Source organism: Myxocyprinus asiaticus, chromosome 32 (genome assembly GCF_019703515.2).
Source record: "Myxocyprinus asiaticus isolate MX2 ecotype Aquarium Trade chromosome 32, UBuf_Myxa_2, whole genome shotgun sequence".
Classification (NCBI taxonomy): Eukaryota; Metazoa; Chordata; class Actinopteri; order Cypriniformes; family Catostomidae; genus Myxocyprinus; species Myxocyprinus asiaticus.
The window spans coordinates 33,153,953-33,176,218 of record NC_059375.1 but is presented as its reverse complement, the minus strand read 5'-3'; the positions used below and the strand labels follow the sequence as shown (position 1 = coordinate 33,176,218).

Genomic DNA, 22,266 nt, shown 5'->3' with positions numbered 1-22,266 from the left:
AATTACAAATGGTACACTCTAATTTCATTCTGATTGATATTTTAAAACACTGGAACTCAAAATCAATTATTGTTAGGTGACATTGGTTTATTTGGTAAATATATATATATATATATATATATATATATATATATATATATATATATAGCAGTTATTGCAGCAAAAGGTGGCTCGACCAAATATTAATGTGTGGGGGTTGAATACTTGTTCAAGCAAGATATTTCAGTTTTTTATTTTTCATAACATTTCCCAACAAAAAAACAATGTCATCTTACAATAATTAATTTTGAGTTTGTGTTTTAAAATAAAATATCAATCAGAATGAAATTAGAGTGTACCATTTGTAATTCAGTAATTTGAGAGAATTGGTCAGGGGTCTGAATACTTTTGCAAGGCACTGTATATGCGGTCTTTAACTTAACATTTTGGCAAATTTAAAACTAGATCACCAAGGACTTTAACATGTTCAGGTAAATGTAAGAGTTTTCTCTTGATCTGACCCTCTACCGCAAATGCAGTTTCTTTAGTCTCTATGTTTGTTTATATAATCAGGCTACTTCGAGCCATCCTGGGGCAAAATATTAATCAAATACTGTACATAGCTGAGCAAAAGAAGTACACGGTAGCCCATCTCATTCAACCGCTTGAAAACTGTTAAAAAATGGTCATTCTTTTTAAGTCTCATGTTTTGATTTAAAAGTATCATTTCCTGCTTCCGCGCATAACATGGAAGATGCATTCTGTCAGTTCCCTCAGAGATTATTTAGCTAGAGACGGAGTACTTGTATTAAAATTAATGTGAGAACTGCAACACCCCCCAATATGGCAGGTGTAGAAAAGGAAGTCCCGCCTTTAAATTAAAAGAGCTAATCACCTTTTAGATACAGACATCACCTGTCAGTCAACTCGAGGACGTGCATGCGCATTAGCTAGACCAGCCTGAAAAAAAATACATATATACACTGGGGCCAAAATTTTGGAATAATGTACAGATTTTGCTCTTATGGAAAGAAATTGGTACTTTTATTCACCAAAGTGGCATTCAGCTGATCACAATGTATAGTGAAGACATTAATAACATGAAAAATTACTATTACAATTTGAAATTATTTTTCAGAACTTCTTAAACTACTTTCAAAGAGTTCTCATAAAAAAATCCTCCACATGCAGCAATGACAGCTTTGCAGATCCTTGGCATTCTAGCTGTCAGTTTGTCCAGATTTCACCCCACGCTTCTTGTAGCACTTGCCATAAATGTGGGCACTTCTCACGCATCTTACAGTCTAGCTGATCCCACAAAAGCTCAATCGGATTAAGATCCATAATGGCAAGTGATTTTCAAGTACCAAATTAACAATTTAGCATGATTACTCAAGGATAAGGTGTTGGAGTGATGGCAGCTGGAAATGGGGCCTGTCTAGATTTGATAAAAAATGACAAATCTAGTTTTCAAATATTGATGGTGCTGATTTTTTACATCAGTAATGTCCTGACTATATTTTGTGATCAGCTGAATGCCACTTTGGTCAATTAAAGTACCAATCTAGGCCAGCACATATTACACCACCTGGCTCTCTGACATCCTTCGTGAACATCGGACTGACCTCAGGGCATCTGAGAGGAGATGGCGGATATCTAAAGATCCAGCAGATCTGGGTAAGTATCAGTCTCTGCTTGTAACTTTTTCAGATAACGTTAAATCTGCAAAAATTCCTATTACCAGTGCAAGACACCACAGACACTTGCAGCTTGTTTAGAACATTCAAAACACTTCTCTGCCCTCCCCCTCCACCACCTGACACATCACTGACAGCAGATGTCTTCGCCACATTTTTTACTAATAAGGTTACAACCATCAGCAATACATTCTCAGCACCACACTCTGTCAAACACCCATCTTCTGTATGCAACTCTTCTGTCTCTATGTTCTCTCCTCTGACTGACACTGAGGTATCTAAACTCCTCCTCTCCAGCCACCCCACCACCTGTTCCCTTGACCCCATTCCTTCTCACCTTCTCCAGGCCGTCTCTCCGTCCATCCTACCTGCACTCACACACATAATTAACACATCTCTACTTACAGGCACTTTTCCCACTTCATTTAAGCAGGCTCGAGTAACCCCGCAGCTGAAAAAACCTGCACTTAATCCCACACATGTAGAGCACTACAGACCAGTCTCTCTCATTCCATTCATGGCAAAAACACGTGAAAGGGCAGTTTTCAATCATATCTCTGCCTGTCTCTCACAGAACAAGCTGCTGGATGACAATCAGTCAGGCTTCAAAAGTGGACACTCCACCGAGACTGCCCTGCTGTCTGTCACTGAGTCGCTGAGACAGGCGAAAGCTGAATCCAGATCATCCGTCCTGATTCTGCTGGTCCTTTCTGTCAACCATCAGACCTTCCTGACACAGTCAACCATCAGACCTTCCTCTCCACCCTCTCTTCGCTGAGCATCACAGGAACTGTGCTTGACTGTTTAATTCCTATCTCTCGGGTAGGTTCTTCAAGGTAGCCTGGAGAGGTGAGGTGTCCAAGCCACATCAGCTACTTACTGGGGTACCTCAGGATTCAGTGCTTAGGCCACTTCTCTTCTCTATATACACAACATCACTGGGACCCATCATTCAGGCACATGGTTTTTCTTACCACTGCTACGCCGATGACACGCAGCTCTACTTGTCTTTTCAGCCGAACGACACCACAGTGACTGCTCGAATCTCTGCCTCTTTGGCAGATATCTCGGCCTGGATGAAGGAACACCACCTGCAACTCAACCAAGCCAAGACCGAACTCCTTGTCTTTCCAGCCAACCCTGCTGTTGAACACAACATCACAGTGTAGCTGGGTTCAACTACAGTAACGCCTTCCAAAAAGGTCAGAAATCTAGGGGTAACCATCGATAACAAAATAAATTTCATAGACCACATCTCAAAGACCGCATGATCATGTAGATTTACACTCTACAATATCAGGAAGATCCTTCCTCTCTGAACATGCCACACAACTTCTTGTTCAGTCACTTGTCATAACTAGACTAGACTACTGTAACGCTCTCATTGCAGGCCTCCCTGCATGCGCAATTAGACCCCTACAAATGATCCAGAATGCAGCAGCACGTCTGGTCTTTAATGAACCAAAGAGAGCACGTTACACCACTCCTTGTCTCTCTTCACTGGCTGCCGGTTGATGCACGTATCAAATTCAAGGCTCTGATGCTGGCATACAGAACAGTCACTGGGTCTGCTCCAACATATCTAAAATCATTTCCGCAGAGCTACGCACCCACTAGAAGCCTGCGGTCGGCTAAGGAATGTCGCCTTGTTGTACCAACACAAAGAGGCACCAAAACACTTTCCCAGACTTTCTGCTTCATCATACCACGTTGGTGGAATGACCTTCCCAACTCCATCCGTGAAGCTGACTCACTTTCTTTCTTTAAAAAAAACTAAAACGACTAAAAACACATCTTTTCCATGAGCACTTAACCAGTCACAATTTAATCTGTTTTTAATACTACTATTCTGATGCTAGTGAAACTTTGTAATATGGCACTTTTCGTACCACTGTCTCCTTAAGATGATTCGCTTATGTTTTCCTCTTTTGTAAGTCACTTTGGATAAAAGCATCTGCCAAATGAATAAATGTAAATGTAAATTTAATTCCAAAACAGCAAAATCTGTACATTATTCCACACTTTTGGCCACCAGTGTGTGTGTGTGTGTGTATATATATATATATATATATATAATATATATTTATATTATTTATTTATTAATATATATATATATATATATATATATATATATATATTATTAGCATGATCTGAAATGAAGAAGTAGAATTTATACTGCCATTATAGTCAAATTTATCTGCTGATTTGAAATATGTTCTTTGATCACAATCTTGACCAACCGTTTTAGAGATTTCGGTCTTTCCCCATTCAAGTAGATAAGAGCTGTACTTTTATGCCACTTGTATCCATAGAAAACAGCTGCCTGGGAGCATTCCAACAATGGCTGTCGAGTGGAATGACTGTCTCGAAAGGGTTCTCTTTATGACAAACTGCCAAGAAAATGCCCATAAACTGGATAAATGAGAAGTGTGGTAAAATTAGAAATTTGCCTTCTATGGACTATATATGCTGCAAAAAATCCTAAATGACAAACTCTTAGCTTTTTTTTATTTGGTAAAGCTCAATCATACCAAATTTATTTTAAGCACAAGATTACATAGCAATGGTGAAATAAACTTAACAGGTCAAAACTTTTTCTTTACCCCATTTACGTTTGCACAAAGAATATTTTGACAATAAAAAAAACAACCTATATGTTTAAATATGTACAGTATTGATAAATTAGTATTTGAGAGTTTTCTCTCAATTATCAGTGCATATAAAGACAAAGTGTGTTTGGGGGGGCTTTTACGTGACATTAACAATTCAACCAACATAGTTTGTGGTAAAATATAAAACATAGGAAAAATAAACTCTTAAATCAGTAGTTTAATTTTTGACATGTAACAGCTTTTACATTATTCCATAAATATGAATCAAACTAAGTGAAATGTTTTGGGATTCCCCATGGTCACTAAAATTATATTGTTAGATAAATCTAACAAATAGGGGACCAATCCCTCCCAGATATTTACATAACTGTGTAAAAATAGTTGCACATTTAGCATTTTTATATGTATCAAAGCACAAAAAGGAGCAGTCATATTTGTAGCAAGCTTAAAAAAGATGAGTGAGATGCTATATTCAGTCAGACCTGCTGATTTGAGATGATCTTGTGAGTGTTCAATAATGTTCTCTCCATAAGCAGTTCATGAGAATTAAACATACATAAATGTCAGGCAACTTCTTAGAATACCAACTGCACTGAAAACATTCGAAGGCATTCCTGAGACAAATCAGTCCAATCCAGTGTTATGGCTTTCCTTTTTAAATTTGCCCATTTCCCAGACCCATGTACAAAGATCCTTTTCACAGCCTTGAAGCGGGTATCCATGCATGCATGTATCCTTGTTTAAATATTCTACTGTCTCTTCAAAGATGATGCTTTCTTCTTCCTGGCAGCAAGCATCTCATAGAAGGGGTCTCTGCTTATGGCAGCCCTGGAGAAAACATTCAGGTTGAAATATATATATATATATATTTGTTTTAAATAATAATAATCATAGTGCTCATATCTAGCCTGTTTGTTGTTGAGCTATCTACCTAGGAAACTGGATCAGAATTGCATAATACTCCCCAAAGTTCTTGATTAAACATTTTGAATTAGTTATCGTTCAGTCATTTATGAATCTTCAAATGTTTTTAGCTTACGTTTAGACATCATCTGTGTCAGTAGCACTGGGTTAGGGTAAGGGTTAGTAAAGGTTAGAGTTAGGTAAGGTACCACATGCATATTTACTGTACAATGAGTTCCAAGACACGCTAAGATAAGTACTTACTTGATGCTTTTAATCCACTCCTCTTTCTCTTCTGTTGTTGGAGCTGAGATGCGGTAGAACGTATGGTTGCCTTCCACAACTCGTCCATCTGCTTCAGTCTTACATGCCTTTATGACCTGATCCTTATTGTCTGGGATGAAGAGTTCAAAACAATTCTGTGTAAAGAGAGTTACATGTCCTTTAGGAGAGGCTTTTATCCAACAAAGAGTACAATAGTACAACAAAGAGTATAATATTCACAAGGACATTTCCCCATGGGGAAAAATGGTGGTAGTGTACGAGTACGGATCTCTTCCAGTTCTTTGGCTGCACCTGCTTTGATAAGATGCCCCAACCTTTGTGCTTGAAACCCAAACCCTTAACATAGAAGATAGTAAAGACGTAAATGAACAGGCTAAGAATATCAGTGAATAACCACTTAAATTTTGGTCTATTTCTCTCTTAAAACTGTCATTTTGCTGCAGAAGACTATGAATATGGAGCAAGAGTCGTTTGGACTATTTTTATTGTAATTTTTTGTCGTGTTTTTTTATTTTTTATGGGGAGGTTCCTTTTCAGAACTTTACAGACGTGGTTACTGGGTTATTGACAAATAAGGTTGTCCGAGGTGATAAAAAATTAGAAATTGTTGTAACATTTTACAACAGGTTTGCATTCGTTAACATTAGTTAATGCATTAGGCATCATAAATTACCAACAAAAAATAAATATATATATATTTTTACAGCATTTATTAATCTTTGTTAATGTTAAAAATACAATTGTTCATTGTTAGTTAATGTTAGTTCATAGTGCATTAACTAATGTTAACATATACAACTTTTGATTTTTAAAAATGTATTACTATATGTTGAAATTAACATTAACCAAGATTAATAAATGCTGTAAAAGTATTGTTCATTCTTAATCATTCTTGGTTAATGTAAACTAATGTTAAGAAATGGAACCTTAGAGTAAAGTGTTACTGGAATCTTTTAAAAATCTAGTTTTAAACAAGTGTCAAGTTTGGAGAAATGTTAGCAAAAGCATTTACAGCATTTTCCACAAAAAAAATGTGATGTTTTTATGTCACACGACAACAAAATGGCTAGATGTTGATTACACCACCTGACTTTGATTTGAAAAGTGTTTTAAATATTAATCTTACACTATTTTAAAAACAAAATAGTTTCACCGCTAATATTTTTAAAGAAATAATAAATTATTATTCTTCACCACTCATGCCAACATTTCATTTTTCAAGAATTTCAGTTTTTAATGAGACTTTGATTTAGTTTTTTTTTTTACTGTCTATGGACGGTTACACCACATGACATTTTATACTTAAAGCCCCAGAAAAAATGTGATAAAATAAAAGAGGTGTATTCAAAGTAATTGTTTTGTGTGAACTGTATTTTTTATGTATTTTTTAATAATTTTATAGATCTGGGTGAAAAAAATGTGTGTCATGCCACTGACCCTACTATGTCATTGTAGGGACAAGAGCTACATGAAGATTCTTCAAAATATTTATTTTTGTGTTCCATAGAAGAAAGAAAACAATACAAGTTTGGAACAACATTAGGGTACTTATGACTTTAGTAGTTCATTTTGGGGTGAATTATTCAGCTAAAAGTGAGTAAAAAGATTGAAAAGAAAGAAAGCTTACTGGCTTTTTGGAGTCATCCACTTCCCTAATACTAAGATTTTCTAGAGGAATGATCCCTCTTGGCTCTTTATCCTTAAAATAGAAGCAGAAGAGACAACATTTGACTGCAGTAATACACAAAGGATGAACTATGTTTGCAAAGAGCCAGCATCAGTCAAACCCAAACTCCATTCATTCAACATCACCAAAATGGTTTTACGTACTGTGGTGTACTCAAAGTAATAGAGGCAGTTATCTGTCAAGATGAACCATCTCCTCTTCCATGTTTTCACCCGTCCACCTGTGGATCAGATAGATGCAAGTATATTAAAGATGCTATCCCTCATGAAGTGTATGAGTATTTGGTAGAGAATAAATGTGATGAGTTTAGAGAGCCAACAACAGCAGTAGAGACATGTTGCAAGGTGAAAACAAAGGCAGCAGACAGAAACATGTATGACAACTCACATTAGCAGATGGACAGCTAAAATGACTTATAATGCACCAAGATTCCCAATTGGGCCATTCAGTATGTTATGAGAAGCTCGCTGTGTCAAGCACAAGTTTAAGGTGTTAGTGACACAAATTATGTATGCAAGTATGGTAGCAAGTTATCAAATCAGCCTAATAAGCCTTATCTAACTGGGGAAATCAGTCAGCCCCTGAACAATTATGGCAGAGTAACAGTACAGTTAGTTTTTAGAAGAATATCTATGCTCTGTAGGTCCACATAGTGCAAGTGAATGGTGAACAAGACAAAAAAACACACAAAGCAATCATGAAAGTAATCCATATGAATCCAGTGTTTTAATCAATGACTTCTGAAGTGATCCAATCAGTTTTGGGTGAGATCAGACCAAAATATAACTCCTTTTCCCACAATAAATCTTGACATCATTCAATCTTGACAAAGGTAATTAAGCTTGAAAACATAATCGTGCCAACAGACTGCAATGACAAGATGTACAGTGAAAAGGAGTTACATTTTGGTCTGTTCTCACCCAAAAAGACTGGATCACTTAAGAAGAGTCATATGGATTACTTTTATGCTGCATTTATGTATTCTTTGGAGCTTCAAAGTTTTGGTTGGCATTCACTTGCATTATATTGATCTACAGAGATGAGATATTCTTCCAAAAATCAATGTTTGTATTCAGCAGAAGAAAGAAAGTCATGCACATCTTAGATGGCATGAGGGTTAGTAAATGATGAGAGAATTAACATTTTTGTGTGAACTATCACTTTAAAGGCAGATTATTCCCAAGGCATTCACGGCCCCAATTTTCATGCATGTTTGAATCTCGGAATGTAAAAATCAATAAAATCTCACTCCTTTAAGTCCATTGCTGGTGTGCCATATGGTACGTCAACACTATGCCTTAGCTAATAAGCAAGGTTCATATACGTATGTTCTAAAATTGGTTCACATTAAATTATTTCATCTGATGTTTTATGTAGGAAAATAAGCAGGATCATTATATCAAAAAAGTAATTATATAAAAATATTTGACTGCAGAATGCCACAATCATAATAAGATTTTTTATGTAACAAGTAACATTTGAACTCTGTAGGGATGCCATATTGGCTACCCTTAGGAATGACTTTTCCTTATTCCGCTTTACTTGATCTCCTATAATCTCTGTCATAAGTATGAACGCAAGCTTTTAAACACAAACATACACACTCACACAAGCAGTCTAACAGAGACAGTTAAATTACATTTCTTTTTCATGTGAGTGCTTATGTACTGTATGTTTATGCGTGTCTTTGATTAGACAATAGCATTTAAGGCCTAGAGAGCTGCCATTACTCAAACTGAGCACATGGTTGCAGCAGAGAGTAATTAATGTCCAAAGGTTTAACTAACAAGGTGCTCTCCATGGCAACAGACTGAGAGCCAACACCACAACTCAAACAAATGAGACAAACAAGGAAGCAGACGTAAACACAGACCACTTCCATTTTTATGAAATGAAATATATTTTAAATTAAACAGATTTAAAAAAAAAAAAAAAAAAGGCCAAATGAAAGGATTGAAGCACAAAGCACCTGGAAGCATAGCTTAATGAGCTAGCTAAGGAAAACCAGTGTACATACCTCCTGAAGAAAGGCAACAAAACAAACATATGTGGAAGAAAGGAAACATAATCAAATCAACCATGAAAATCTTAAGAGATAATGCAACAAAGGCTTTAATAAAATATAGTATCAGTGTAAGTGTGTGAGCCTGGTATAAAGCCCAGGCTGAGCTTATGGAAAAATAAGCAGACTGTATTAGCCGTTTCAGATTAGCTTTGGGATATGAGGCTTCTAGACTATTAAGTTACACACTGCATCACTGCAGATAAACATAATTCTTTTGCATAACTGAATCAACTCTTATTAAATAAGATATTAAATCTGCAGTTGAGTTTCCTTGTAGTGTTTTGTAAATAATTTTCAACTCAACAATGATAAAACAAGGTAAACTCATTATCATCCTGAGTTTACATAATGTATGCTACCTGAAGCAGACTATACAGAAAATACAGGCAAATATCATTAAAAAACTTGTCCGTCATTCATGAACATTGTAGGCACAGATGGAATCCACATTTTCTGATTTTGGGGGAAAATCTGCGGAATAGATTTAAACATGGTAAAGTGTGTTAAACTGATCTGAGAGTACAAGACGGCAAAAATATAATTTTTTACGGAGCATTGTTTTTTTTTTTTTTTTTTTTTTTTTCAGTAAAAAATATCTAAACATCCTTAAAACAAGATCCATTTACTTGCTTCTCAAGTAAATGGATCATGTTTTAAGGATGTTTAGATATTTTTAAAGACAAAAATACTCTACTAATATTTTAGTCTTATTGGTAGTTGAAAGCATTTGTCAAATTAGCTAAATGATTTAATAAATGAACACGCAAGTGGCGGTAAATGTGTTATTCTTTGTGAATGACCAGTGTTCCAATTCTGCAGTTATGTGGCCACAGATTCCATGTTGGCCTGGGCATGAGTGACATATCTGGGGCCTATTGAGGGACAAAAGTCATTGGACCAGTCCTATTCCTTTATCCTCTAAGCAGAGAAACACTAACTCACCAAGTTTGAGCAGCCAGCCCTCACGGTCTGGGTTAAAGAAGGTGTGCGTGAGGTCGTTGCCGTCATCTTCAGGTATCTTGAAGGGTTCGTTCTTAATGCTCTCATACAGGTTCTGTGGGAGTGTTTGCCAGTGAGTTCTTACATCGTCCAAAAACAAAAAGGCTACAGTATGCACTGCAAACTGAAATAAAAATCAGCTTAAAATGTAAACATATCTATAATATTGGTCTGTGACACTGACCCTGAGTAGGTCTTCTGGTAGATCTCCACCATCATTGATACCCCTGTTCATGCCTATGAATCGCTCTGCGGATGGCTTGTCCTTCACATTAGGGTTGTGAAGGCTTGTGTTCAACATGATAATTGCGAACGAGAGGACGTAACATGTATCTGCAAAGAAAATTCATGGAAAATCAACTGCTGAACAAAACTTTAAAAGAATGGTTGACCCAAAATTTTACTTACCCTCATGTCATTCCAAACTCGTATGACTCTCTGTCTTATGCGAAACACAAAAGGAGATGTTTTAATGAAGATAGCCCTCCGCTTCTTGATGTCCATTGTGCGTTCATAAGCGCTGTGAGAGAAGCTCATTCTTGCCAATGCCAATGAATGCACAACGAACAACAAGATTTTGCTGAAAAACAACAAATACCAAAATTGTATGCCTTTAGAAAACTTTACTACTTCCTAGGACTACTTTTGGCTCCTTTTTTAAGCTTTAAAGGGAGGCACTATCGCTATAGACAGAGGGCTATTTCATTTTGAGCTCCGCATAAGAAAGAAACTTGTACGGTTTGAAACAACATGAGGTTGAGTAAGCTATGACATCATTTTTTATTTTTGGGTGAACTATTCCTTTAAACTAAGCCAATATTTCTTGTTTGTCCAAAAATGTTGAATACAATCACAACACCAACTACACCACTCAAATTTGTATTCATTTAATAAAATGAGGAAAGAGCTAATTTGATGTCAGACCTACTCAGCAACCAAGCTGAATATTTATGTCTTACTCTGAATTGTTTTATTATAAAATGGAGCTTTGTGGTCATGACAGGCCATGTGCACTCTGCAGAGCATTATGTGGGCGTAAAGAAGAGTTCTACATCCACGACACTCTTTACACATGCATAATCACATGACTAAAAGCAAGTGACACTTATGAAAAGAGAAAAACACATGTAAAGAGTGGGAGTGGGTGTAGTGAGATTGCAGAGGGACTAGGGCCCCTAATAAAATAATTATAACTACTTTTTGCACAGCATACACATTATCATACACTCACATACACATACCTGTAGATTGAAAGACGCCAGGATTGCACTGACAGTAACGTTGGGCAAAGGCTTCCATCATACGATCAATCTTCTGAGCCTCGCCCGGTAAACGGAAACTCCATAAGAACTGTCTAAATAGGGAGAAATGAACTCAAGATGAGATCAGTGGAATATCACGTAAAATGATGGTCCTTGCGTGTACTTGAAATATTGTAAATGAGAAGATCTCTATTTTTACCTGAGGGCCTGAACAAGGTTGAGGTCTGTAAATTCATGAAGCTCCACAAAGGCATGAAGAACCTGAATATTGAACTCATCCCTGGAAATAAGATGAATTAGAAAAACAATGACGTAACAGTGCTTGCATGGCAACAAAAGAATCGTGTCATTAAGTTTTAGGTAACACTGGTCACACTGTATGTTTGTTTTTTTGTGGAAGCCAACAACATCAAACTTAAATCTTAAATTTGTAAAAAGGAATAAAGTGTATAGAACAAACATAGCATATCTAAGAGAGAAATCTACAAAATGAATGTGAAGAGGCTTGCAAGCACTGTGAAAAGCTTGCATCCCCAAATTGTGTGCCACGGAATAACACGTCTACTGTGATAAAAATTTGCGTAGTTCACTGTGTGAACTGTGAATTACAGCTGTGATCCTCTTCTCAGACGTCTCCAATGGGCATTAAATCCCATGGGGGGGATTACGGCTGGGCTTTCTGTCTGTGTGTAACTAGCTATATCTTCAGTGAGGAAATGGGGCATGTCGATAATGTCAATGAGCTGTGAATACATTAACCCACTTTGGGGGTTCGTCCATTAAGCCCTACACTCTTATGCTTCTTCATCCAGCCAGACACTGCTGACACTACACTCAGTGTGACTGAGAGAGAGAGCAAATGATGTCAGAATTCACTATTGGTTTTCTTCAGGTGACACTGAAAATAATGTGTTTGCATTTATGCGGGTGTGCGTTTGGAGTGGAGTGCTATTGACTGACTTAAGGCTATTGCAATCAGAGATAAAACAGCCAGCAAGACAAATGATTAGTTATGTAAATGAAGTTTAATCAATCTGAGTTAAAACTGAAGTTACCTTGTTTCATTTTCTTCTTACGAGATTAAGTGATCTGTTAACCTTTCACCTCAATTTGCCATGACTTTAATTCTAAAGGCAAATGAAAGGAACCATTTACCCAAAAATAAAAATTATTGAATTATTTATTCACCTTCATGTAATTTTATACCTGTATACTGTAATTTTTTTCCATAGAACACAAAGGGAGAATTTTTAGGATTTTTGATGAAACTCTTTTACAACTCTTTTACATAAAATGACAGTAAATACTTTTTTGTCCAAAAATGGACAAAATATAAAGGTCGTCTATACAACTTTGTGCTATATTCCAAGTCCTCTGAAGCTATTCGACAGCTTTGTGTCAGGAACAGACCGAAATGTAAGTCTCTATTTATTGATAATCTTGGCCTACTACGAAGCTCTGAAATCCTATTCACATCCAAATTTAGATTAAAAAAAAATTGTTTTTTCTGATGTCAAGAACAGGAAACACCATTTGGTCTCATGTCAGTTCGAATATATGGAAGGGAAAAGGACATTTGATTTTTGTCTAAACTATTCCTTTAATCTTACAGTACCGCAATGCATTCCCTATAATTACACTAAAGGAGGAAAATGAATCCAGCATACACAGACACACACTTACACCTTTCCCTTAATACAAAACACAGAATTTCTGCCATTCTGTTCTGTAGATAATGGCCTTTGGCAGAGAGTAGAGGCCAAGCTTATGATCGGTGATGTCATCATTCCTTGAGCTCCGATTCTAGATATTGCAAATACTGAAGACGCAAAAGCCTAGTTTTTATGGGCCATGAAGCCTGCATGTAAATCATTAGAGGTACACTGATTCAGCAGTCTCCGTTCTCTTAAAGAACAATAAATGGGTAAGTATCTGCTATAGCACTGTTTTTAACAAACAGTGAGATTTTCTCTCCTCTTCAGCAAATTCATCAGCAGAGGGATTCTGTCGTTCTTACCTTTCACCCAGATAATCTCCGATGGCTGTCTTGTTGAGGCCCTCACCCTTGTAGAGGAATTGAGCAATATCTTCACAAGTGTTCTTCAGTAATTCATTCTCTATGAGAAACTGAATCCCCTGAGAAAAATAGAAGATTCAGCATGTAGAACTTCTAGTAACTCTTTACAATACGTTTGTATACATTAATATTAGTTAAATGAATAGTTTAAGCTTAATTGTGCGTTTTCTCCACCTCTAGCAAAAGCAAATGGAAATATAGCTACAAGCAGCAATACAATAGGTGTCAAACCAATTATCGGCAGCATGAGCAGCGAAAGAAGCATCGTGACACATTTTAAATTAGAGTTAAAGATCAAAAAACAAACATCTATGGCCATGTTTCTCAAGATACACTACTGTTGTACTTGCGTGTACTAATTGCACATTAAAATCTCTATCATTGGCAGAACAAAAGTGCTTGCTCTTTTGGCTATTAGTACATTGATAAAGAGTGTTTACTCAAGGTTGTGCAGAGGGTGTTAAGTGCAACATTGCACTCTATACAATGTTTTGTGTATTCTCAAGCACTTTTTAGTATTTTTTTGGAAAAAAATGGAAAAGTCAGTTTTTACATCCATAGAGTTATATGCAATACATTTATAGACATCTATGCAATATTTAGTTTCATCAAATTTAAACTAAAAAACTTAACTGAAAAAATGTGTCCAATTGATTGAAATATTTCAAGCAAGCACATTTAGCCATTGTTTATTACAGGGCATCCAGAATTCACAATGACCAACCAGGGCAAGGTCCTAAAATATTTTCCTTTTACTAAGCAAATGCAACAGCCTTAATTCCTCTTTGGTATTTTTATAAATTTGGTACTTTCAAATTTGTTTGTGAAACAATTCTAAACAACAAAAATCTATTTGCTAATATTTTCAGATATAGTCTGCAAATAATCAGCAGATTTCAATTTCATGTTGATTGGACAAATGTTATAGGAGTAATAGCAACAACAAAACGTTTACATAAAATCAAATCATGGCCAACCATGGTATCATTGTTTTCTACATGACCCACACAATCTAACAAGACCAGTCTCACAAAAATGCAAACATACAGCCTCAAGTCCATTTTGGTGTGCTCAATGTCAAATTTGTTGATGATTGGCCAGTGGCTGCCATGTTTCTCAATATATGCAACTATCCTCATGATCAATGACGGCAACTCCCACAAAGACACTCCATGCAAATTTTTTAATTAATCAGACCAATGTTTCGATATTTAGAGCCACTTTCATATTGTTTCCTGTTATAGCACCACCAAATGGCAAAACCCCGCAACTTTTTCTTGGTTGAGCCCTTATATAAGTGTGTCAAGTTTGGTGAAAATATCTCATTTCACTTAAGAGTTACACTATATTGCCAAAAGTATTCGCTCATCTGCCTTTAGACGCATATGAACTTAAGTGACATCCCATTCTTAATCCATAGGGTTTAATATGACGTCGGCCCACCCTTTGCAGCTATAACAGCTTCAACTCTTCTGGGAAGGCTTTTCACAAGGTTTAGGAGTGTGTTTATGGGAATTTTTGACCATTCTTCCAGAAGCGCATTTGTGAGGTCAGACACTGATGTTGGACCAGAAGGCCTGGCTCGCAGTCTTCACTCTAATTCATCCCAAAGGTGCTCTATCGGGTTGAGGTCAGGAATCTGTGCAGGCCAGTCAAGTTCTTCCACACCAAACTCGCTCATCCATGTCTTTATGGACCTTGCTTTGTGCACTGGTGCACAGTCATGTTGGAACAGGAAGGGGCCAGCCCCAAACTGTTCCCACAAAGTTGGGAGCATGGAATTGTCCAAAATCTCTTGGTATGCTGAAGCATTCAGAGTTCCTTTCACTGGAACTAAGGGGCCAAGCCCAGCTCCTGAAAAACAACCCCACATCATAATCCCCCCTCCACCAAACTTCACAGTTGGCACAATGCAGTCAGACAAGTACCGTTCTCCTGGCAACTGCCAAACCCAGACTCGTCCATCAGATTGCCAGATGGAGAAGTGTGATTCGTCACTCCAGAGAACGCGTCTCCAATGCTCTAGAGTCCAGTGGCGGCGTGCTTTACACCACTGCATCCGATGCTTTGCATTGCACTTGGTGATGTATGGCTTGGATGCAGCTGCTCGGCCATGGAAACCTATTCCATGAAGCTCTCTACGCACTGTTCTTGAGCTAATCTGAAGGCCACATGAACTTTGGAGGTCTGTAGTGATTGACTCTGCAGAAAGTTGGCGACCTCTGCGCACTATGCGCCTCAGCATCCGCTGACCCCACTCTGTCATTTTATGTGGCCTACCACTTCGTGGCTGAGTTGCTGTCATTCCCAATCGCTTCCACTTTGTTATAATACCACTGACAGTTGACTGTGGAATATTTAGTAGAGAGGAAATTTCACGACTGGACTTGTTGCACAGGTGGCATCCTATCACAGTACCACGCTGGAATTCACTGAGCTCCTGAGAGCGGCCCATTCTTTCACAAATGTTTGTAGAAGCAGTCTGCATGCCTAGGTGCTTCATTTTATACACCTGTGGCCATGGAAGTGATTGGAACACCTGAATTCAATTATTTGGATGGGTGAGCGAATACTTTTGGCAATATAGTGTATATCAATTTACGTAAAAGCAGAGACCACTTTTAAAATTCATCGGCCTGTTTTTGGCATTTACGAGCAAAATTTTGCCATGTTCTCTCATAACTTTAGAAATGTACTAATGACGCTTCTTATTTTGGTGGTTTCGTTCCGATTGGACGAACGGCTTTGAAGCAATTCACTAAAGTAGTTTCGGAACTATTTTCGAAGTGGCAACAGGCCAAAAGGTGAACCAAAGCAAATATGCTATTGTTGTGCTCAGCAAGTCCTCCTGAACTTACCACCACTAGGTGGCGCCGGACCCAACCATCTCAAGCAGCTTCAGGGCATGGTCCTGATGACACATACAAAGTTTCGTAACGATACGCCAATGCGTTCATATAATAAAGCATTTTGCAACAAAATTCAAAATGGCTGATGCCCAAAATGGCCGACATGGGAAAATTGGGTACCGTTTGACTCGGAATGTTTCACTAAAATCTAAAGAGACCAATTTTAGCCAAACTTTTAATTTTTAGACCAGTTTTAGACCAGTTTAATTTTTGGCCAAAGTGTTCAAGTATTATAAGCAAAAATAGCAGTTTTTGCTATCTCCTGAGCAGTAGGGGGGAGTGTGGCAAAACGCTGCGGGTGACCTCAAGTTATGATGGCGATGACACATACCAAGTTTTGTCACAATCCGTCAAAGTGTTGCGGAGATACAGCATGAAGTCCATTTTGGCATGCTCGCCGTCAACTTCTTGAAACCATTTCTCAAGAACAATTTCAAACATCGAAAAAAAAAAGTGATCAATTTTGTGTAGATCTATCTCACGATCGCTTTAAAACAATTTTGGTCGAAATCGGACAAAAATTGTAGGAGGAGTAGTGAAAAAACGTGTTTCCTTAAAATTCTAAATGGCAGAAAATCTAGTCAGGCAGAAATCGAAACCAAGGTATGCATTCAACTTGGCGTGAGTTCAGAAATCATAGGACTTACAGTTCAAAGGTTATTAGCGTAAACACGAGTGAAACTTTGACCTGTTGGTGGTGCTAAAGGGTTTGAGGTACAGACTCCAAATTTGCTGTGATATCTGTTCAGACTGTTCCTGCGAATGGTTCTATGGGCTGCCATAGACTCCCATGGCAGAAAAAAAAAAGAATAAGAACACTAATGATTACAACAGGGGTCAAGCCCTTTATTGAAAAAATAATGACAGTTTTCAAACAGGTTTCTGGAACATTCCATCAGCGGCAATGTTTAAAATTTTGGGGGTAAATCAGCCGACAAATGCAAAGATAACATACAGCTGCCTCTAAAGAACTAACAATAAGCAATAGCATATTTATAAATTGACATTAATTCAAATTAATAAATGCTGTAAAATAATTGTTTATTGGTAGTTCCTGATAATTATGCATTAATTAATGTTTTTTGACTGCTCTCTGGAATACTCGATTCTGACTGTTCTCAATAACAACCGCACATCTGAGGATTAAGTGATATAAAATTGGTCATCCAGGTATTGCGAGTCATTCCTTCTCGTATCACTCTACGATCTCTACAAATAAGCTAATAAAATAATTTCAAAGCAAATCAATGTTTCATGTACATTTATTTATTTAGTCTTGTAATAAGCAGGATAATGAGCAGACAGGAGGTTATTTTTGCAAAATAAACCCCAACAGGACTCCGACGCAAACTGGAGGTGGAATTTAGCTGTTTCTAGAGACTCTGCAATTTCTTTCTTCTCGCATAATAACAATTTAAATGCAAATCCATATTTCATGTCCATTTATTTTTTTATAAATTGTTGGTACATAAGTTGGTCATTATCGCAAAATAAACCCCTTCAGGATAATACAAGACCCCTGATCACCCTGTCTGGGTTTATTTTGCGATACCGACCAGTTGACTGTACATTATCCCATACTTAACGTACAGAACCTTGTTGTAAAATGTTACAGAACTTCCATAACAGCCTTACCAGACCCTGCATTCTAAGTCCATATAAACCTACAATTTCTTTCCTCTACTTTTTTCCTGCTCTCTGAATTTTAACCTGTGTGTTTGGATTATGTTGAATCTATGGAAATGAATTGAAAATGGTGTGGCTGCATTATGCAAAGTGACAATACTTGTGTTCTTATGATAATGTGTCCACCCACACAAGATCAAAGGTTTAAAAATGCAAAATGGCAAATCATTTTATGTAATGGAGATCATACTTATTTTGCCAAAGCAATGTAAGTTTGGCAGAGAATCACTATGAGGGAGAAAACTTTGTACAAATGACAATACTTCTTGTATTACTCCCCAACACAAAACAAGCTTGCTTACCTTTTTGGGATCCATGTTAAATTTCTTGCGACCCATGGCCATCTGTTTACTTCGCTGCATATTGATTCTGAACACAGGTAGACAATCGTTTTATTAATAAGGGTTAGCAGTCATTGCAAGAAACCCCTTAAGTTAAGAAAATCCACAGAGACAATAGCCTTACAAATTATAACTAAGAATTTCCTTAAATTAGGGGGTTTCTTGCAACTAGGCCCACATATTAAGCAATTCTGAAAGACACTTACATTCTAAAGACAAAACTAGAGCAAGGAATTGAGGTTTACAACATCTTCAACCTGATAAAGATCATCACCCACAAATTGCACGACCCACATGCCTATTGGAGTCTCCATTATGACATCATTAATATCCAATCAGCCAAATGTAATGTTGAAAGCAACAGCCTGTAAAAGAGGCCTCACACTACTGTACCTCCAGCTATGACCTACATGACCTCACTCAAGGCAGAGGAGGAACAAAGAATGTGAAACAAATTTCATAAAAGAGAAGTTAACGACATGGAACATTTTCTTGGTCTTGGAATAGACCAAACAGTATCAGACTGCATGAAAATGAACAATATTATGCTACACCCTTAACCTCCTTTTTTGTTTGGAACAGTTTACTTTTATATAACATTAACAGGCCAAGCAGGGACTGAATATATGACCATTCAGACATTCTCCCAAAATCCTGCACACTTCTCAGTCAATCTACCCAAAACACTCATACATAATTCACTAGCCTCCCCTACCACAGGGGCAGGAAAAAATACTTTGGGCATGTCTGAAATTCATTCATGTGTGCTAATATAAGTAATGCAGAATGTGTGTATTGTTGTATTGTGTGTGCGAGAGTGTGAGTTTGGAGAGATTCAGACAGTGGACACCAGTTGAGGCTGAACATTATTATTACTTAAAGTCAACATGAAACAGCATTTGCAGCCTATTTTAGTTCCGTAATGTGACGTATTTCAGAGTGAAATGTAGGGTTGATGACTTGATTACATCCAACCTGAATAAACTGGATAATTATTGGAATTAATTGGTGAAAAGTTGGTGTTCAACGCCAAAATGGAGCCAAATCTGAATGCAAGTTGCTAAAACAATGTCTAATTAGATATTCAATATTGGTTAGTTGGTTACATTTTGATGAAAGATTACGAAGACAAATATTTTCACTTTGGAATAACCAAGAACATGTATTAAGAACATTAAAAAGGTCAATTTTGATTTCATGTTGACTTTAACATGGCTGTTTAGAATTCTGTTTGGGTTGAGCATCAACAACAAAGTCACCAGAAAACCTTAAATACCCCTAAACAACCCATCTTACCTTTCTTGAGTGGAGCCAAGACTTTCAATCTCATTCGTCACCTTTGCTATCTCATCCTTTAGCCGCTATAAAAAAGAGAAAAGGGAAAAAATGGATGAGTTAACAAAAGGACAATTGAGGGTGACCCCCTCTGCTGCACTTCTCAAAGTGAAATTAACACACAGAGGATCATAAATATCTAATATGATTAACAAGAGTATGAAACATTCGATCATGGCACAGTGTGGCACCTGCATGAGATATCAAGGTGAAGTAGCATGTGTTGGAGGGAGAAAGGGGGAAGGAACGAGCAGGGGACACAAAGAGAGAAAGAGTATAAGAGCAAGTTTACATTGGTGGGTGTGTGTCTATGCATGAAAAAAAATACATTTAAAAATTATTTCAAATGGGAATTGGTAAGAAATGCTTTCATCTCAATAATTATGTGCCGCTGATACAGTAGTGAATGGCAGCACAAAGATGATCCATATTGAGTGGTTTAATCCATGTCTTCTAATGATACGATCGGTTTTGGGTAGGGATGGGAATCGTTAGGAATTTTATTATTCCAATTCCTCTAAACTATTCTGGTTCCGATTCAATTCTTATTGCATTTACTGCCCTCAGTATTTTATGGCCCAAATACTGTATGGTATTTTTCAAAAAATGGAACAGGTTCTGAACAAGAACCAATTCTCGGTTCCCAACCCTACTTTTGGGTAAGAAACAGACCAAAATGTAACTCCTTATTCACTATAAATTTTGACATCATGAGAGAAGCTCATTCACACTTCCTCGAGATTGACGTGCAGAGAATGGTACACATGCTCAAGGAGTTACATTTTGGTCTGCTACACACCCAAAACCGATTGCATCGCTTCAGAAGACATGGATTAAACCAATCAAGACGTAGGGATTACCTTATTGTCCATTTTGGAGCTTGAAAGATCTGGACCCCATTGACTTAAATGTACAGACAAAAAAATCATAAATCCCTCAAAATATCTTTGCTTGTGTTCCGCAAAAGAAAGAAAGTCATAAGTGTTTGAGACAGCAAAAGGGTGAGTAAATAAGGAAAGAATTATAATTTTGGGGTGAACTATTGCTTAAGGACTAGAGAACCAGTAGTGTTGAGAAAACAAGAGCAAGAAGATTAGAAAAAGAGAAACGCAAAGACAGAATGCTGCAATCGCCTGATCTGAAAGCTGTCAATACAGTCCACAGCCAAAATGACAGCCTCCTATTTCTCCCACAATCCTGCTGCCCAGTTAACTTTTTAAATAAACAGTCACTTTACTGTGGCAGAACATGTAAATGGTGTTCACAAACATTTTGGAGATGAGTGTGTCCTCAGTGTCAGATATTATGTAGGGATGTCAAATGTTTTAGGACTTTGGTACTAAGTCAATACTAAAATATAGAACAAAATGTTTTTTTTTTGTTTTTGTTTTTTTGGCATTTACAATATTAATATTTATCTTTAAATGAGGAAATGTGTTCATAAGCATATAAGGTTTGGTTGTTTTATCAAAATTGGTATCAAAAATCATTACTGGTATTGGTATCGACTACTGTAATTTTGGTTTCTTGACAACCATAATATGATGTGTGACAGTGAGAATGTGTATATGTTAGTGACAAGTGTATTGGTGTAATGCATAGATTCACATTTATATACAGGTGCTAATATACATACCATTGACTAATGCATTCGGGGGTGAATTCACTAAACAGTTGCGCTACTTTTGTGTGTGGTATTTCAGAGCAAAAACCTGTGTTTATTCACTAACAACCTGCAATCTAGTTTAACCTACGTAATCAGCGCTGAAACTGTGCTGCGTCTTGAAAATGTAAATTAAGTAACTGTCATTCCTTTCTTTGCAAACAAGGCTCCCATCTATGTAAATTAGGCTTATAACAGATTGCGCTTCATTAAAAAAATAAAGCCTGGCGCAATTTAGATTGAGCTATTACCTCCAGATGAAATAGGCGGTAATATAATTTTCGTTTAAAAGAGACGTTAGTGTACGTTTTCTATTGATCATATCAGCAGTAATTCATCAAATAATGATAAAATGATGGAGAACAGCATTATAACCTCGCATTTATCCAGATGTTCTGTGTAGTCATGTGCACTTTCGGCATGTTAAAAAGATGACTCAAGTGTCTGGATCACAGCAGTTAGTTATGCTGTTCAGTTCTGCCAAAGTGTGTCAGATAACGGTGGTCTGCTGCATCCTTCGCTATATAGCGCTCAGAATCGGTCCGCAAGATTGTATTTGCAAATGCAAAACGTGATTTTATGGACACGTTTGCACCGTTGCCTGATCTGCATAATTAGGGCGCTAAACTAGCACAGGCAGCATGTGCAAATGACTTTTCATTAATTCTTAGTGAATTCCCCCTCAGTGTTTTGGATACAGGTGAGCAAATGAGGGCGAGTGAGTGAGTGGAAGATAAACTGCTGTAAACTGCTTTTATTTGGTCTA

The 22,266-nt window shown here is 37.1% G+C and overlaps 1 protein-coding gene across 4 annotated transcripts in view; it reads right to left on the bottom strand.

The window, feature by feature from the left end:
- Positions 1 to 4,167: 4,167 nt before the first annotated feature.
- Positions 4,168 to 22,266, bottom strand: part of cyth1b (cytohesin 1b) — a 91,679-nt gene continuing 73,580 nt past the window's right edge. For 3 of the 4 annotated variants that reach the window (XM_051667069.1, XM_051667068.1, XM_051667070.1), the window contains exons 3-13: positions 19,799 to 19,863; positions 18,464 to 18,530; positions 13,507 to 13,625; positions 11,689 to 11,769; positions 11,469 to 11,581; positions 10,412 to 10,560; positions 10,170 to 10,282; positions 7,307 to 7,385; positions 7,104 to 7,175; positions 5,456 to 5,610; positions 4,168 to 5,116 (exon numbers count right to left, since the gene is read on the bottom strand). In XM_051667069.1, coding sequence (XP_051523029.1) covers positions 5,038 to 5,116; positions 5,456 to 5,610; positions 7,104 to 7,175; positions 7,307 to 7,385; positions 10,170 to 10,282; positions 10,412 to 10,560; positions 11,469 to 11,581; positions 11,689 to 11,769; positions 13,507 to 13,625; positions 18,464 to 18,530; positions 19,799 to 19,863 — 1,092 coding nt within the window. In that variant the 3' untranslated portion in view covers positions 4,168 to 5,037. The remainder of the gene's footprint in view (positions 5,117 to 5,455; positions 5,611 to 7,103; positions 7,176 to 7,306; positions 7,386 to 10,169; positions 10,283 to 10,411; positions 10,561 to 11,468; positions 11,582 to 11,688; positions 11,770 to 13,506; positions 13,626 to 18,463; positions 18,531 to 19,798; positions 19,864 to 22,266) is intronic. The other variant, XM_051667067.1, reaches the window with a different exon arrangement.